General features: G+C 44.1%; 1 protein-coding gene across 4 annotated transcripts in view; it reads left to right on the top strand.

The window, feature by feature from the left end:
• LOC119436697 (inhibitor of nuclear factor kappa-B kinase subunit alpha-like) overlaps positions 1–19,875 on the top strand; it is a 135,003-nt gene that overhangs the window by 31,672 nt on the left and 83,456 nt on the right. For 2 of the 4 annotated variants that reach the window (XM_049659705.1, XM_049659707.1), the window contains exon 4: positions 13,527–13,685. In XM_049659705.1, the coding sequence (XP_049515662.1) occupies positions 13,527–13,685 (159 nt within the window). Of the gene's footprint in view, positions 1–3,197; positions 3,231–3,601; positions 3,742–6,639; positions 6,859–13,526; positions 13,686–19,875 lie in introns of those variants that run through there. The other 2 variants (XM_037703660.2, XM_049659712.1) reach the window with 2 other exon arrangements.

Raw genomic sequence — 19,875 nt, 5'->3', positions numbered from 1 at the left:
ACGATGTTTTAATGGTTTTCCCTAGCGAGGAGCCGATGATTCCTCTGGCTAAAGCAAGGAAATTGCATATTATTCAAAGTGCTTGCTCCCCCCCTGCAGAGATCCTGGGTGCGCTACTGCAGCGGGGGCATGCTCCCACACTCAGACAGCGTAATACAACAAATGATCTGTCACGTGAGAATTTTTGCGGAAGCGATACCAGAATTAAGATATAAAGAGTAATTTCGGCCGGATATAAAATGATTCATGTGGAACGCGTTCAGCGATTTAATCATGTATACTACACTACTTGCGAACTTTAGATGTCCAATATGTGCCTTCTCACTAATAAATCTCCGAAGATTCTATCAGTCTGCAGCCTTCATTTCTCTGCACTGCGCTTCGTCAGTGGTCGTTGAAACATATACATATATAGAAAGAGAAGAGAGGTGAACTACACGATGCGACATGAGCCACGAGACGTCGCCCCCACACATCCTGCAGATATACTTCTGGAGCCCCTGCTTAGTAACACAACAAAGTGTTACTAACCAGGCCCGGGGCTCCGGAAGTATATCTGATGTGTGCCCGAACCATTTTTAACGCTAAACCCTCCCCAACTTTCCTGACCGTGGCTGCTGCTGACTTGCCGAATAGCCGCGTGCCCCACGTCGCGTTAGGGCGCGCGCATCTTCCATTATATAGGCCATCGACGCAGGAATGGAACGTGAAAAATAATGTTCAGCCTTGCCATAGTCCCTTAATAGCTTTTTAAGGGACTATAGCCTTGCCTTTCGCGTCGTAGTATTTCCCTCAGCACTCACTTGTCCTCATCACTCTTCCCTCGACAGACATCTTCGTCCTCGTGACATCACGATCTGCGTCGATGTCTCAAAGAGTGCATTTGCATGAACATCTTTTTTTTTTTTCGAGCTTGCATCTCGTGAACAGTGTAGCGCACAAACATAAAACATTACATCACATTAATGTTGTGACTATAGTACGGTGCATATACGGTACCAGTGACCAGTTGGGAATGATATTACACGTGCATAGAGACAATAAAAAATTGTACGCATCACGAAAGATTTCAACATGTGCGTTGAATACACGCACACAGTGCCACACACACACACACACACACACACACACACACACACACACACACACACACATATATATATATATATATATATATATATATATATATATAGACATAACATTATAATTGACTTTATTTTCAGCATTGCCATTTACGTGAAATGTCTCCAATATCCATTAACTTGTAGTACATCACCCGCCAGCCGATGCGCTTATCTCCAAGTGGTTCAGGTCACAGGTCCCTCCTAAAAAGCCTGACAAGATAAACACTGCAACAAGTGATTTAATTTTTTGTCGTACCTGAATATCAATTCACAAATAAATTTAAAAATTCAGGTGCTTTTCTTGGCATACATTTGCAGACACATGACATCTCAAATGTTTCTCTAGCTCTGTCAGGTGGTGCCAGGTTTGTTCTCCTGCACGACGTTTGAGCTTGGGACAACTTCTCGCGCCTTGCGCAATTGTTCCAGTTGTTCGGCTTGCCTTTTTTTGAAGAAAGCTTCTTCCTTGGCAGCACCCTTTATGCCGAATGCGCCACCGGCCTCGCGAATGCTTCCACCGGCTCCTCCGCCTTTTCCAGCACCACAGCCCAGCTGTCCGCTCTGACTCATAGCACTATGGGTAAAGCGCCTAGAAGTAAATTCTAGGCACTGTACTATGGGTCACTTGCCGACTGCAGGAGACATCGACCTTGGTTCAGCCTACGTTTGTTCAGGCTTAGTGCAGAGCTCACGGGACCACTCCCTACCGAATGCGCGCAGACCGAGGGCCGTCCTGGGGCTGTGTCGCTAGAATAAGATGCGTATATACTCGTGACTGGACCAAGTGCACGCTGTACGATCGAACCGCAGAGGACACAGCACTTATATGCGCAGTAAATCCACAGAACACCTATGTAAATCTACGCCGAAACACAACGCAACGATGGCACGCAGCAACCGCTGAAGTCAAACCTGGAGTATTCTAGTACACGCAGTCAAACCGCTAAAACCGCAAGCCCGCAACGCAACCTCCCGGCAACTCCATGCAACCAACCAACGCTGCCATCGCCACCTATAAGATGTATTCAAACCTCCTTGATAAAGACTATGCCTGGAACGTCGGCCGCGAACTCGCTGCCCTACCCTCGGATTTTTTTCTCCCCCACCGGTAGAAAGGCGAGCGCCCCTGACGGGCGATTCTTGTAAACATGCCGGCGCGCGGCGGCCGTGAGCCGAGCAGCTGGCTTGTCGTGAGCAGACGACACCTTGCTAACCGCGCGTTGTCCCCGCTGCTATATGCAGACGACGACACTCAAGTTGTTTATGTATCGCTGTTGTGAGATAACAAATTCCTAAATGAAATAATGTCCACTTTCTTGAAACTCATTTTTTACGGGAAACAAAGCTTGACACGAATGGCGGTAATTTCGTCTGCTTAGCAGGAGCCGTTGGCTGTCGTGCGTTCGCACGCACGCACGCATGCACGCACAAAATCCTACAGAAAAAAAAAAAACTGCTGTGCTTATGTGCCTGGATAACTACTTCATGCGAGTCACCTTAGAGGGCTAACTGTCGCTGGTCAGTTGGTCAGTTTGTTTTAGTACAAAATTTTGCTGCAGAGCTGGGTTTCAGCGCGGCGTCGGCGACGTGGAAACCTACGCCGATGGGAGCTCGCGCTCTCCGCCGGCGGACAGCGCGGGCCGGCTGCTCCCGGGCTACGCCATTGGCTACGCCGATGGCGTCACGTGTCCAGGCGGTACGGAGGCGAGCGCTCTCTCACGGCGCCTGGTCACAACTAGCGGCAGGAAGCCGGGTGTTCTGTGCGTGGAGTTTTTTTCCTTCCTCCATGGTTCTGTGAGTAAGCTCTCTATGGGAAAAAGAGCAACGTCCCAGGTTCTAGTATACTGTAGTCCCAGGTACAGTGTACTAGAATAGGGGTAGTCCCAGGCCAGAGGAGGCACTGTCCAGGCATAGTGATGCAACTCCCGCCAATGCTCCCGGGGTGCGTGCTCCGAACGCTCCGGATCCGGAAGCAGTGTCGCACGTGACACAAAACGTAAAGCGTGTCATTTCGCTGCTGGTTTCCGATGGGTGTTCTGTGGTTTCCGTGTTCGTTCCGCCTATTAGCCTAGTGCCTCATCGGGACCCTCTCAGCTCAATAGCCGTGTACGTCGCGCGTATTGTTTTGTTTGCCGATTTTCATTTGTGGGCGCGCCAGTAGCACTTATGCGTCGCCGTAACCATGACTAATGCTGTCATGAAGCCAATGACACGCGATAACACGTCTTCTGTCGTTGCCGTACCATAGGTGGTACTATTTGTTTTGATCTTCACGTTGCACTGCTGTTGGGTACGCCCTGTGTTCTTGACGTTATCAAGGCGGTTGCGCTTTACAAACACACTAAAGATTGTTCCTGAAAAAATACCCACAGGCTGAGCCGTGTTACTGTCGCTAGTCTGCTGTATATTTATTTACCTCGAGGTGTTGGGCACAGGCAGTATATTTTTGAAAGTGACAAGTATTTGCTCCTCTGCAGATGCTGACACTTGGTTTGAAGACTGGATTGAAAATATGGTGAAACCTACAGAGGAGGACAAACTAGTCATCGGATGCTGGGCAGAAGGAAAAGTCCTGGACCGGGGCACCTTTGGATGCATAACGCTATGGCATAACACGGCAAGTTCAAGTTCTGCGCACCGCTTACGGAAATTTGTAGTGATCACGCGCAACGCCTTCGTAGTGTAAAGTATCAGCAATAACTTTCGTCAGGTCGTGCAGTACGCTGTCTTTCCTTCAATTTACAGCGCTGTCACCATGTTTTTATGTGTCATTGTACTTGCACGACTGAATACTATTTAGTTTTTCATCTTAAAATATGTGGTGGTGAAACTGGTCTAAAAATCTAAGGGGCTACTATTGCTGCCCGCACCTTTTCTCCCTCTCTCTCTTGCTTTTGAAAACTAGAATGCTTCTAAATAGTTTGTCATCACAGTTGATGTGAGAGCATCATGTCCAACTACCCTGCCAAAAACATTAAGAAATTCTACTAAATTATGCTAATCATGGGAGACTCAGAAAGAAAAAGAAAACACGAAGGAAAATAGTTCCTGTTTAATCTTGCAGGGCCAAGGATGACATAGGGCACAATGGAAAATAAACATTACATATTCAGCCACCGCGTAAGTTTTGTAACATGGTGCACAATGAAAATTGAACATTACATATTCAGCCACAGCGTTAGTTTTGTACGGGAAAACTGTTTGTTAAAAGGCTTGCGCAGAAACCATATTGTTGGTTAATCACTTTCAGGGATATTGGTGCCCCTTTGTTCCAGCTGGCAGAATGCCCATCGCTCCAATCAGTTGTTGCCACACAAGTGAAGATGGATGCTTGTGTGGTATTACTTGGAGAGCCAGAATGAAAGTTCTCAACAATCTGCTTCATTGCCACATTCACTGAAAAAAAAACATTAATTTTGCTACCCAGTTTTTCAGCAACGCTCAGAACCTCTGAAAGTGTCACAAATTAAATTAGGTTTAGGTTGAGAATTTGTTTTTTTTTAATGCTCTACATTGTAAATATTGATATTCTTTTAACCTAACTCTGATGATTTTAGAATAAACAATCTGTATGTGTTGCCACCAAACGCTGTATTTGTCTATCGTCGAGATAGTATGAAGATTTGGAAGGTCTTTAAGCACAAATATTATATCATGGTGGAACAAGCCCCTGAAAACAGTTATGAAGTGCTATTTCGATGTGAATTTTTGAGCTTTTTTCTTATGGTCAGGGCAGGTGCTCAATACGTCTCAGCATGGTGATTTTTTTGCTCTCTCTCTTATCATTGTGTGTATGTGAGTGTGTATACACGTGGTTGAATTCTTTTCACTAAATATGTCACCTTCAACTTGGTGTTCAATGAGGGAAACTGTCGTCTTTTTCTTTTTACTTAGTTCGTCCCCCTGCTGCAATGCCTTTAGGATGCTGCAGGTTTTGTGTAATAAATAATTTATACCTCTCAGCTAAACACTTCATTGAGAAGCTCAAGGGCTTTATGCAACTACTTGTGCTTTCAATTTTTATGTTGACATCATTTAGCATGCAGGGGCTTTGTTGTAACTACATAGGGAATGTAATTGCTCTCTTCAGAAACCACCAGGACATTGCATCATTCCCCCCCCCCCCCCCCTTTTTTTTTTTCCAGTGAATTTTCTTGTCTATGTATTCTCAGTGCATCTGGGTGAGCCTCAAGGTGTGAGGCCATGTTGTACAAAATCTTGCGGCATCAGGAGTTAGTGTGAGCTTTGTGCAACAATATCTGTCACATCTATATCCACCGTATGCATAGCCTCTGCATCTTGCTTAGTGATTTTAAATGATTGCTTTAGACAGGAAAATTTGGATAGCAAACTGAAACTTAGCACAGATATAGTGTACACCATCTGTACATATTGATGGTGCTTTCAGAATTGCACTGCATTGGGATGAGCACGAATAGTAATACAACAGTCAATGGCAATGGTCCTGAGTGAGGAATGTCATGCCTTCAAAAATACTGATGATCTGTGCTGATCTTGCTACTTTCACAGAATCTAATGCCAGATGATCGACCAGGCAACTTGTACAGCAGCAGCAAAGGGCTTAGTGTAAAAGATGAAGATGGTGTGCAGTTTTAATGATGCTTGTCTCTGCTTGTGAATGTGAGCGATGACTTCTGGTATGGGAAATTTAAGCAAGAAATAAAAATACTGTGGTAATTTAATTATTAGAAGCTGGATTTATTAAACAAAATGGGATCATATGCGTTAGTGATGCCTCTGTTTCACTGTGTGATTCTAAAATGCAATACTATCTTTGTACATTACTGTGTTGACATGCATGTATGTGCTTAGTAGATGTCTAAAAGACAAAAAATGAGAAGTATATGTGTTATGCCTTCACAGTGGTTGCTATATGTTCAGGATCTGTGTTGTGAAAAAAAGTTAAGAAGACATGGTTGGGGGGGGGTCGGTGTTTGTCCTGCGTCTTCTTCGTGCTAAGCTTCATGTAAAAGCATAGGGCAACATCAGTAACCAAAGGACACCAGAAGCAACATTGCTTTATATATTTTATCCACTTCATTGTAATGCAGTTTAATAAAGTAGTATATCACATATTGGGCATATAAATTTTGTAACTGTCACGATCGTATATAACAAATTACACTATAAATATGACTAATTTTATTAATATTACCAGTTACTCTCTCTCGCTACAATCTGGTAGTCTCAATTTCACACGGATTTACTGTTAGCATGAAAATTTCCTATAACTTTTGAGTAGAATAAGGTAGAAGCATAGTTCGGTCTCCAACACATTTCTGAATGTCTGTTGATGTAGAACTATAAAAAAATCAAAAAGAAACTAGAATTTCATGGCCTGATATCATGGCTGCCCATGTTACCACACATCATCCAAAGTGTCAGTCCATTTAAAGGGCGCTGCATATTCAGTTGTCGTGACCCAGGCTATAAAAAAAAAAAAAAAAAAAAAAAAAATTAAGACCTTTCTTGCCCCCATTGTTCTTGTGTCTAGAAAACTGAAGAGACCATAGCACTCAAGAAGTGCCTGCGAGGAGTGGCTGAAATGACAGACAAGCTGCAGGAACGCTGGGTTCAAGAAGTGGAAATCCTCAAAAAGTTAGACCATCCCAATGTTGTTAAAGGACTTCCTGTGCCAGAACCACTGCTGGTGCTTGCTTCAAGCCTGCCATTTCTCGCAATGGAGTACTGCAGTGGTGGTAACCTTCGAAAGGTGAACATTCTCTTGGGTGTTAAATTATCAGTGTGCTGCATACGTAAAGGGAACAGCATACACGTGTGCAATCAGTGCTGCACGTTCTGCACTATATAGTTCTGTACACAGATAGACTGTGTTATGTGATTGTGCATGTTTTCTTGTTTGACTTGCATCTCACATTTCCCAGTCAAAATGATACATTGGCTGGCTGGGCGCATAAGCATCGTGCTTGTGTCCAGTTGCTAAAGTTGGCTTTTATGGTAAATGTTTGCGAGATATTATTTTGGAGCTATGCTTGGGCTTTGGAGGGGTCTGTAATGGAAAGCTGTGGATTAATCTGGATGACCTGAGGTTCTTAAAGGCTGATTCACACTACGCCGACATGAGAGCGATTTTGGTCTGCCGACTGATGACAGCAGTTTACAGGACGGAAAACACTGTCGTCAATAGTCAGCAGACCAATATCGGTGCTGTGTTGGCGTAGTGTGAATCAGCCTTTAATGGTGCACCAAAATCTCAGTGCTGTGGCATAGTATTGGCATTTTGTTCCATTGTAGGCTGCTAGGGGCTGCTACTGCTAGGGACCGCTACTGGCTGCAACACTGTAGTCAGCAGCATAACATTGTAGCCACTAAGCCACCACTAATTGTGCTCTCACTTTCAATTTTAAAAGGACCACAGTGGCGGAAATCGGGCCTGAACTGATAGGGCACAGTTGAAATCACTTATGCCATTCCGGCATATAGCAATCTGTCAGATAAAAACCAAATTTGAGTTACTGTACAAATTGGAGTTAAACTACACTAAGCTCCAATATAAGGAAGTACTCATATTAAAGCCGCTTTTCAAGGTACTATCACAGTCGTTAAAACTAGGTTTGACTGTATATCAAGAGTGAGAGAGATACTGCTAGCAACAGATCTTTGGGAATTCAGCAATGTTAACTTCAAGTAAACCTCTTGGCTTGCCATCCGCACTCCTTCACTATGATTAATAATGTGATAGCCTCTATCTTGCTGCTGTAAGATAGAGACCTTATCAAGTGCTACATTTTTTATGGACATATAGGGTAGATATAGAACTGGAAGGAAGCTATAAACCAATTTCTTGGTACTATTTGGAGAAATATATCTCCAACAGGTGCTTTTAGATTGTTCATTGCTAGCAACTGATGTGTCATTTTCTTTTTATACGTAGTGGTCTTGTCGTGGTCTGCTGTGTTATGGCATCACCTTTGAAATCACCTACACAATCGCTGGCTTGAATCGAATCCCGGCCGCGGCGGCCGCATTTCGATGGAGGCTAAATGCAAAAACGCCCGTGTGCTTGCGTTGTAGTGCACGTTAAAGAACCCCAGGTGGTCAAAATTAATCCGTAGCCTTCCACTACAGCGTGCCTCATAATCAGAACTGGTTTTGACACGTAAAACCCCAGAAAGAAGGCGTGAATGAAAAATACGGGTCTCTTAATGGCTGGTTTCCCTGCACTCAGATAACATCTTTGCATAAAAAATGTACAAAATTTGGAGAGACCCAGCCATCAAATTGCATGAAAGATGTGAAGCGCTGTGGAGATAAGGTTGAAGCCCCTTCGGTGTGCGACCACCTCTTGTTTTCCTGCGTCCACCATGGTGTACTGATGTAAAAAGTGATAGAAGAATGTAGTTTATGTACTGTGCACTTACTGCAATGGCTTCTTAAAGATCTACTGACATGACATTTTTTTACTTTTCATACCTTGCAAGTTCTTGAAATCCTTGAAAAAAGTTTGCCTCAAAGTACCCTAAATAATCTACATAATAGCTTTTCTAAAAACCAGTCTAGCTTCATTTTCCAGAAGATGTGTGTGTCATGATGCAGAAGGTGTTCACATGGGAGCAGAACATTCTCATGTTTTTGCACTCGCTCTATCTCACTCAATCGTCTGCTGTACTACTACACTGGGCTGCACAAGTGAATGAGTGCATGGTGGAATTTAATTGCCTGAAAACAGTTTTTACCTACAACAGCCAGTAGATGGTACATTCCCAGCTCAGCTGCAGCAATGGAGACTGGCAGCATTGTCGCAGAATTACATGTCATCTGTGCACTTCTGTTAGTAAGAGAGCCAGCCAATAGAAGGCACCAGATAGCATCATGTGACAATGATGCTCAGTTTTTGTGCGCAAGTTGATCAAGACAAGTTACTATATTGAATCACCCGTTTGCATCACGCAGCTGCGTCTGGAATATTTTATTTGAAGAGGTTCATTGGTAGGTGTTAGTGTAGATAAACACGCTTGCATAACATCCAATGCTTATAGTGTAGAAAGCAGGCTTTCATGCATGAAGTCTTTGTAGTCACAGCTAAAAGTTTAAATTTTTTATTTGCAGCCTGTATTTTGTGAGCCGTAGCGTCAAGCCAAGTGGCCCATTTAGGACTGTATGAATAAATGTTATGGTGGTGTGACAAGGGGGCTTCTTGATGACTTATTATTATGATACGGCGATCTATTCCTTGCCTCACATTAAGAAACTTTTTTAGAGTTTAATAGTAATCTGGATGATGGTGACGTCAAATATTTTTCTTCTCGAGTGTTGTTTTGACATTGGGCAGTTTAATATTGTGCTTGCATGTGTTTGAAGTACTTTTTTTTTTAAGTTTGAATTTTCTTTCATCATCATCATCCTATTTTTATGTTCAATGCATTACAAATGGCTCTACCAACGATCTCCAATTACGCTTGACTTGCGCTAGCTGATTCCAAGTTGTGTCTGCAAATTTCCTCACACCACCTAATCCGCTGCCATCCTCGACTGCGCTTCCCTTCCCTTGGCGCCCTTTTTGTAACTCTTATGGTCCACACTACGCATTACATGGCCTGCCCAGCTCCATTTTTTTATCGTAATGTCAACTAGAATATCGGCTATCCCCGTTTCCTATCTTCCTGTCTCTTAATGTTACGCCTAACATTTTTCGTTCCATCACTCTTTGTGCGCTCCTTAACTTGTTCTTGAGCTTCTTTGTTAACCTCCAAGCTTCTGCCGCATATGTTAGTGCCGGTAGAATGCAGTGGTTGTACACTTTTCTTTTCAATGACAGTGATAAGCTCCTAGTCAGTATTTCCACGGCGGCCGCATTTCGATGGGGGCGAAATGCGAAAACACCCGTGTACCTAGATTTAGGTGCACGTTAAAGAACCCCAGGTGGTCCAAATTTCCGGAGTCCCCCACTACGGCGTGCCTCATAATCAGAACTGGTTTTGGCACGTAAAACCCCATAATTTAATTTTTTAGTCAGTATTTGGTAATGCCTGCTGTATGCACTCCAACCTATTTTTATTCTTCTGCAAATTTCCTTCTCATGGTCTGGCTCCCCTGTGAGTAATTGACCTAGATAAATGTACTCCTGTACAGACTCTAGAGGCTGACTGGCGATCCTGAATTCTTGTTTCCTTGTCAGGCTATTAAATATTATCTTTGTATTCTGCATAATAATCTTCAACCCACTCTTACACTTTCTTGGTTAAGGTCCTCATCCATTCATTGCCATTCATCTCCAGTGTTGCTGGACAGGACAATGTCATCTGCAAACCGAAGGTTGCTGAGATATTCACCGTTGATTCTCACTCCTGAGCCTTCGCAGTCTAAGAGCTGAAATACTTCTTTTAAGCATGCAGTGAATAGCATTGGAGAGATTGTGTCTCCTTGCCTGGACCCCTTTCTTGATAGGTAACTTTCTGCTTTTCTTGTGGAGAACCAAGGTAGCTGTGGAACCTTCATAGATATTTCCTAAGATATTCACGTATGCCTTCTGTATGCCTTGATTATGCAGTGTCTCCATGACTGCTGGTATCGCTACTGAATGATATGCCTTTTCATAATCTATGAAAGCCATATAGAAAGGTTGATTGTACTCTGCAGATTTCTCAATTACCTGATTGATGACATGGATGTGATTTATAGTAGAATAACCCTTGCTGAAGCCAACCTGCTCTCTTGGTTGATTGAAGTCAAGTTTTGTTTCGATTCTGTTGGAAATTACCTTGGTGAATGTTTTATACAATACTGAAAGCAAGATAATGGGCCAACTATAATTCTTAAATTCTTTAGCGTCTCTCTTCTTATTTATTAGTATAAGGTTGGCATTCTTCCAACACACCAGTACACGAAGTCGTGAGGCATTGCATAAAAGGGCTGCAGGCTTTTCAAGAATAATGTCTCCTCTATGCTTGATTAAATAGACTGTTATTTCATCTTCTCCTACCGCTTTTCTCTGTGACATGTCTTACAAAGCCCTTCTAACCTCATTGCCAGTTACTAGGGGTGTGCGAAAATTCAAAAGTTTCGAATATTCGTATTCTATTAGAAGGCTAGGTATTCACAATTTTCTAATATTCGGTCGGATACAAAACAAATCAAACGTATTGCTGGCTTTGCGGGATCAAACAAGGTTCTTAGCATTTATTTATATCTAATCTAAGTATATATATGTCAGATTTTGTGCCGAGTTTTGTTATAATTTAGTGGCTGCGGGCAAAATTTTGCCTGTAAATCATGCTCAGCCACTGAATGTCTAAGCTTTACGCAGAAAAGCCAGCCTCTCAGTAGCAAGGGGCACGGGTTTGCAGACAGTGAGGGTGTACTTAAGCGCAACGAAAGGGGGTGGGGGCGGCTGTGCGAAAGAATCGTAACTGCAGTAAGAATGCCCTTTTGAATAGCATAGGTCCAATGGGCCGATCCTCAGCAGCAATGCCTGTCCACGCAGCTTCACTATGCAAATATGCCAGCTCCCCGCCACATGCTCACGTCGTGCCTCCGTGCAGTGTATCGCATGCCTGTTACAACATTTTAGGTTAGAGCAATGGGCGATCCACTACCGCAATATGCGCTCAAGCGAAATCTGGGACCAGGGCGTTCCGTGATGGGCATTATTCTAAACGAGTGCGGATGCATTATACATGTTTACTTGGCGTTATAATCAAAACATTTTTTTTTTCATGCAATCAAAGGTGCCTTGTTCCTTCCTCCTGTAGTATAAAGTAGCATACCTCACATTATATTGGTGGTTGCATTATATTCTTCCAAATGCAGTACCTTGACAACAGTGTGTTGGCCAGATGTCTCACACTGAAGGAAAATAACATAAGGGGCTTGCTGCACAAGTTGTGCTGCAGAAGTCCTGCTTTCATATGGTATTAAACAAAGGAACAAGAAAAGACAATATTCTTGCAGCTTATTTCTAAGCAGTGGTCATAGCAAACAGTGCAGCGCTGCTTTGTTTTTGTTCGGTGTGAGCGCAGCTTTTGCCTTGCTCATTTGTTACTTTTGCAGTGCCACCCCCAATCCTGAGCTTATTACTTGACAGAAAATGTGATGAGTAATAAGGCACATGTTGATGAAAACAGGCAGCTAGCGGGAATTGCTCAATTTTCCAAGTTAACTTGAGTGAAATACACAATCATTTAGTATAACGGCTTACCAGTCTCATTTTTTACCATTGACAATGTAACTGCGATGTTCCATCATGTTAAAATAACCAAACTTGCTAATAAACACATGCGCACATCATTATTTGATATTTGAAGTCAAATATTCGTATTCGATTTGTATTCGAAAATTTTGATATGCATGCACCCCTACTAGTTACACATGGACGACCTTCGTATCCTGTTTGTCACTACTTCCAATCAAGGTTGCGTGGCTGCTCTGGGTACTGTACAGTTCAGTATAGAAGTGCTCTACTGCCTTTACTATAATATCGAATTTTCTTTGATGAGCAGCTTAGTAATAAGCTCCCAGAAAGAGATGTGGTGCAGCAGAAGAGCACCACATATTGGGTTAGCATCAAGGTGAAATCATGAAATGAGCAATTCGTAGTGGAAATGTCTTGCATTGTATCTTGACCATAAACCCTTCAGTCACAATTTAAAAATAGAGTGTGAAAATTTTTGTCTTTTTTTTTATTCACCAAGAAGAGTACACCTCCTTGAAGTCCCTGAAAACCCTTAAATTTGGAAAATATGGACTTTTGAAGAATTCGAAGTAGCAAACTCCACATAAGGGCTGTGCTGTGAACGCTATCTATCGGGAAACAATCCTAGATATTTTCTTTTGAGAGTGTCGCTAAGGAATTAAAATTTGGCACATCCACAGCCACCAACGACAAGCTTGTTTTAATTGCCATTGTCATCATGGCGCTAGACAAAGCCAGATTGAGTGACCAAGCCATGGCACCGTTTTGTTGTTTTGCTAGTTGATTTACACATCATGGTTCCATTTTTGCGAACCCTAGGCTCTAGAAATGCCTAGCGGAAAGTAAGTTTCAGACATTTCGCTTTAACACAACGAGTATCTTTGCCTGAAGCTGGACACTACTATCTATCGTGCCAGAAGGCGATTGACATCATTACAATGGGAAGTCAACTTTGAAGAGCCCATGAAGAGCTTAAGATGTGTGTCCGATTTGGAAGCTGCTTAGCTACAAGAAATTGCAGCTGAAAAGAAAGATATTTCACTATATTACAGTGTATGTGTACGAATAAGGTTTGTTTCTCCCTCCTTGAGTTTTAAGTCAAATGTTCTGTACAAACCCTGCAAAAAGCTTCAAAGATGTAACTTATTGCTTAAAAAGAGGCTTCTTTTTTTCTTTAAATTGTATTTTAAAGTGCATTTCACATGCCATGATTGTTACTTCGTTTACAGATGCTGCAACGACCCGAAAACTCTTGTGGTCTTCATGAGAAAGATGTACGCTGTGTGCTCAGTGATGTCACAGCAGGGCTACAGTACCTGCATGGTAACCACATCATCCACAGGGACCTGAAGCCTGAAAACATAGTTCTTAAGGATGTTGAGGGAAAGGTAAGCTCCTGTTCACAGTAAAAACACTGTTAGACTCAGGGGCGGATCCAGGTTTTTTCTGAGGGGGGGGGGGTCAGGTTCTGTCAATGGTGATGATGATGATGGTGATAGTAGCCTTTCTTATTTACCGAAATTTACCGTTTCTCCTCACGATAAACCCGCATTTATAGGGCTAAAGCAACACCTGTAGCCCTCCGTGGTGGCTCAGTCAGCTCAGGCGTTGAGCACGAGATTGCGGGATCAAATACCGGCCGCGGCGGCCGCATTTCGATGGAGGCGAAATGCAAAAACGCCCGTGTTCTTGCGTTATAGTGCACGTTAAAGAACCCCAGGTGGTCAAAATTAATCCGGAGCCTTCCACTACGGCGTGCCTCATAATCGGAACTGGTTTTGGCACGTAAAACCCCAGAAAGAGGAAGAAGACCTGTAGCGAAGCCAGGTATCGGTTTCTCCGAGCTTATAGGAAAAGGACGTTACCCAATACAGCCATGTGCTTGGCGGCTGCACCTGATAATACAGGGTGTTCAAAACTAAGCTTTATGGTTTTCTTAAAGTTAGGCACTGGGAGGCATGCGAAGACCACCTGTGCAGATAAGTTATGGGGATAAGGGGGCACAAAGTGAGATGATAATTATCGCTGTGAGCAGCCCAATTAACTAAAATTCAACAATCATTTTTTGTTGACTGCAGTAAGTGGGTATGTTTGTATTGAAAACTTAAAGACAGTCGAGTTTCTACACAGTATCAGTCGGAAGAAATATTCTAGCGTGTCCGTGCTTCGAGATATCGGACTCCAAATTTCACTTGTCGTACTGCGCAGAATAATCGAGAATAAAGACGCGACAATTCTCATCAATTCCCGTGAATGATCATGAAGCTCAGTGACCACTTCTGTGGAGGGATGGCGGTGCCATCTTCTCTCTTGAGTCGTGGTGGTGTGTTGACTAGAGGAAAGTTCTTGAATACGGGCGTAACGGTCCGCTCCAACGCAGCAACCACTATGCTGGTTGTTTACGATATGCGAATCACCGCTTATGAAGACTCACGACGCCACCTACAAGAATAACGATGTGGCGTAGTAGGCGAGAGTGCGAGCCAGTGTCTTCATGTTTTGTTTCCCACGCGATGTCATCCTTTTATACAAGGAGCGCATCTGCTCCCGTTTCTCTAACCGCGCGACGCTATCCTAGGCCCGCGCGCTGGCGTTGGCCGCTGACGTCACGCTCCCCCACTTCGCAGCCGCGGCTCGAGGCTTCGCCTCGCTCCGCGAGAACGCCCAATCAGGTAAACGGATCTGGTGGGCTTGAGCCTCCTATTCTTAATGTACGACAATAAAACTGCGAAGTTACAATGAAAAACTTGTAGCGTACGAACGGTACTGTGCTCGTACTGGATATTGTCAATGTGTAACTGTGATCACAATGAGTGCTACAGTTAAAAAAAGTTGCCTATGCGTAGTTCTTAGTTTAGCTGTTAGTTGTTGTTATTTATATATGAACACTTCAGCAAGAGATCTCTTTCATTAAGCAGGTTGGTCGCGGAACCGATGACAGCCAATGAGGCAACCGTTGACACCCCAAGGGGAAACTAAGTGAATCCTGCAGGCGCGAAGGCGCTCGAGTAGACCTCGGCGTGTTTGGCACCGACGGGACGAGTAAGGCACGGCAGGCGCCAGGAGGTCCAAGGTGTTCATGAGAGAAAATAACTACGGCAACTTCGCGACACCACACTCCTACGGAATACAACTAAGCTTGTGAGCAAGCTAGCTTTACTTCTACATGGCTGATACCACTGGTACTTGCGAAAAATACTTTTGAAGAATGCTGGTGGCCATATATATATATTTTTTTTTTTTTTTGCGACAGGGCCATCCCCCTGTCAGCGAGGGGGCGATGCAGAAATCTGAGGGGGGGGGGGGTCAGGACATCCGGACATCCCCCCTGGATCCGCGCCTGGTTAGACTGCACTACCGTGACACACACCACATCTGCGACATACATCAAATTGTTCATCCAAAGGTGGCAGTAAGCTCTGTCTCAGAGAGATGGCTGTCATCTTCAGTGAAGCCAAGCCGCCAGGCGTTGCTGAGATTCCCTGAATTCAGGGGGCATTGTCCTAACGGCACACAAGACTGAGTGCCCAAAGTGGCACCTTCTGGCCACAAAGGTGCCAAATCGGAGGAGCAGTAAGCCAGAGTTCTGCAAGGCTTTCATGAAAATGCCCAAATTACCTGTCTCATTCTGCAAACAAAGACTAAGTTGGTGAGGCTGTGGTCAGCAAGATGCAGAGGGGAGAGAGCCATGATTGGAAAGGGAAAAGGTGTTGTGTTGATGTCATGGGTATTGTACAGCAGTACATGGCTCAGAACTACCCACCGTGGTTGCTCAGTGGCTATTGTGTTGGGCTGCTGAGCACGAGGTCGCGGGATCGAATCCTGGCCGCGGCAGCCGCATTTCGATGGGGGCGAAATGCGAAAACACCCGTGTACTTAGATTTAGGTGCACGTTAAAGAACCCCAGGTGGTCCAAATTTTCGGAGTCCCCCACTATGACATGCCTCATAATGATATCGTGGTTTTGGCACGTAAAACCCCATAATTTTTACATGGCTCAGAAGTAGGCCCAACTCGGGTGTTTGTAGACTAAGATGGGATTTAATTAGCATTACTACCCTCTTCCTTTGCGTTATATTGCGTTTAGGATGCCAGCTGATGCATAGTTAGTCACTCCGGGCAGCAAACAAGATTCCTGATTGATCAGTGAGGTTCCCTAGTACATATGTTAATAATAGGCTGGGCTCTTACGTACAAGTTAACATAGAGGGAGGTACTGTTATTTTTACTTGATGTTCAAATATGTAAACTCAAATTTGTTTCCTGAACCATTTGTGCATGTTATAAATGGACTATAACCTTCGAGAAATCTTGCCTATAACCAAAACAACGATTTTCAAGCCCTGCACGTATGCAAAACATGTAGACCAAGCATGTAGACACGCTTTGTATTATCGCATGCACATCGCGATGTGCACGCGATAGTAAACCGCGGCCGCTATCGACGCGATCGTGGATGACGACTACGCAGTTACGAAAGCCCGTGGCCAACGTGGTGTTATGCACGTCAATAAACGCAAGAATACAGGCGCAAATAGGCTCGAAGCGTTCCGACGTTGCTGTCATTCACGTACGAAGCGTCCAACCGCCGCTTCGTTTTGGTTGGATGCTAGTGCCGTTCTCGCTCTTTTGCGTCGCACATTTGCGGCGCTCCTCGCTCACTGAGCTCCAAAAGTAGTCCGAATTAACCGATGTGCGGTCAAATAAGGCCGAATTAACGAGAGTTTGATTGCATTGAATAATGTATACGCCGGCCGGGACTAGAGGACAAGTCTGAATTAACAAGGGTCGAATTAACGAGGTTTTACTGTAGCTCGAAACTAAATTTGCGGAACACTGCTTAAATTGACAGCGTCGCTCGCGCGATATCTGCACTTCACGACACGCATCGCAACGGGTTCACAGAAACTGAAGCCACGTTCAGTGCAAAACGCACCGCTGATAAGCAGCTGAGCAAAAGGTTTCTTGGTCGCCTAGACAACCTACACGCGCATTTTTTTGCTCCGTGTTCGTTTGCTCCGTGTCTCATGCTCCTCCTCCGCATCGCCCTCGTTGACCTCCTCTCCCATCGGTGGGTGCACCTTGTTGAGAAGCGTGCTCGTTGCCGCCCTTGTCAGCGAGATTTTCCCGCGGAAGCCGCATTATAACTGGTATTTCGTCTCATGCGGCTGCACTGTAAGTGGTATGCGAATGCATGGAGCTCTATGGGAGGGTAAACGAGAGTCGGAAAAGGCTGCATTGTAGCCAGTTCTGCACTATAAACGGTTACGTTATAAGTGGTCTATACTGTACTACTATCATGCTTGATGTGCTGTCTCAAAAGGACTGACAGTTTTGATAGAATGGAACACCATTTTCCGTGATAATCTGAAGGCTGAAGTGTTGTCATCAGCAGTCGGCACAAATTGTGATGTCTTGGCTGATGTTTAAACACTATAGCTTTGTGTGAAAAAGATGAGCCCAGGGCTGCAAATTTGCAGCACCATCTTCCATTCGATTTTATGCCACTCTTATCATCCACCAGTCATGGCTAGCTGATTCCATTGATAAAGCAGGCAGAGCATTGCTTTGACCACTGACAAACTATAAAAAGTGTGAAGAAAAGGAATAGCATCAGAAAAGGCATCGCTACTGAATTGTGGGCCAGAAAACTACCAAAGTGGCAAATGCACAGCTCGACATGTCGCATGAATACAACAGTGGAACACCTTGCTACCTTTCAGTTGTTAGCCATTTTTGTGCAATGCCACAAGGCTGTCATCTTGCTTTACTTGATATTTGCCTGAATTTCTCCCATGTATTATAAATGACAGTCTGATATGTACATCAGTGTGCATGAGTGCGACCCCCCTCCACCTTCATTTTTTTTGAACTACAACTGCTCAGCACCTTGCACAGCTTTTGCTGTTCTTTGTTTTTCAAAGGGCCCCTCACCAGGCCACATAGCAAATTTTGGTTATACATGTACGCTCGAAGTTGTTACCTGCCCTCTAGGGAGCATTCTACCGCAATAATTTTAAAAATTGGTTCATTAATAGCCGAGATAAAAATATTTCAGTGCCGCGAACACATGATTTCAGGAGGCGAGTGTCACTGCCAACATAGACACACTCTGCACTTGGCTCCGTCTAGCCTCCACAAGCGAAATTCTTTCCCTGCATTCTCCCATACCGAAGCTGGAGGATCGCGTGACGCATACGTCATGGGCCCCGCCTTCTTTTCTTTATTTTTTTTCCGCTTTTTTGCTGCACGGTGCATTTCTGCTGACAGTCTCGCATGCGAACTGTTGCATTTGTCTCGTTTCGCGCAACACCCAATTTTGCACACTGCACGAGAGCACCTGACTAGCTGTATAAGTGAGTGCTACACGAACACTGAGGCAGACAGAAGCGGATTACCGAGCATGATCGTGCTCTGGAACCCGGTAGAACATGACATAGTTTCGCTCTCTGCGCACGCGACTGCACAACATGGGAACAAGTAGGCGAAACAAAAGTAGTTCTCTCTTGCTACGGTTCGAAGTAAAACAAAGACATCCAGACATTCGGTTTGTAGGTTTTTTATTTCTCTAAACTTTAAATGAGCAACAGATAAAATGAATAAATGTTGTTGCCTTGAATAATTCTCAGTCACGTGCCACTGTGAGTGGCGTCACAGCACGGCGAACTACGTAGGTGCATTTGCACGATCAACCTCGACTCTCCGGCTGGGAGCGCGACATGCACGAGGAGAAGGGCAAACAGCCTTTGGTTTGAAATTTAGGCTCTTTCCATGGTGCGTAGGGATGTAATAGTTAGCAGGCACTGTTGTTAGTGCGCATTGTATGCAGTGCATGTGTCAGCTCAAAATGGCCAGACCTGGTGAGGGGCCCTTTAAGCTGTAGTCCTACTTCTAAACAACATACCAAAAAAACTAAGAATGACAGCAGATGCACTAGTTGCTGAAAATGATCTTCTGGGGCCGTATTTATTAATAAATCTGTTCATGTTTTATTCGTTTTGCCCCTTGTCGTTGGCTTGCACAAAATTATGCCCCTTACTGTCACTGGCATAGGTGACTTGACAGGACAATCATAAGAAATGTAGCAAATCAAGGGATAAGAATGCCTACAAAATTTGGCCCCAGAATGGCAGGTGTAGGCGCTGTTACTTTTTAACATACGGGTCCTGCTAAATGAGCATTTTATTGTTTGCCAAGGTGTCATTTTACATTTATTACCATTTATTTCTTTAGGAGGGGGGGGCTTCTGTATGCCGCACTGTTCCTGATTTCATGTCTTAGCCTAACCATGGAAATATATTAGTTTGTTGTATTTCTCATGCATGTGTAAGTCCTAGATCAGAGAACCCTGCTAAGCTCCATGAAGCGCCAAGGAACCCCCTGCCCGCCGAATTAAAATGTTCTAATTAACCGAATGTCCAATTATCCAGGGTATCAAGAAAACAACAAGTGAATACTTACTACGTCAACACGCTTTTATTTACTGAATCAATCGGCAAGTCTGCTTCTATTTCACACAAGAGCAGTGCGGAAGCTGAAATTCTCATCTCATGACTGATTAGAGCTAGCAGCGGCAAA

This window comes from Dermacentor silvarum, chromosome 1, assembly GCF_013339745.2.
Source record: "Dermacentor silvarum isolate Dsil-2018 chromosome 1, BIME_Dsil_1.4, whole genome shotgun sequence".
NCBI lineage: Eukaryota > Metazoa > Arthropoda > Arachnida > Ixodida > Ixodidae > Dermacentor > Dermacentor silvarum.
This window is presented reverse-complemented; position numbering and strand designations above follow the sequence as displayed.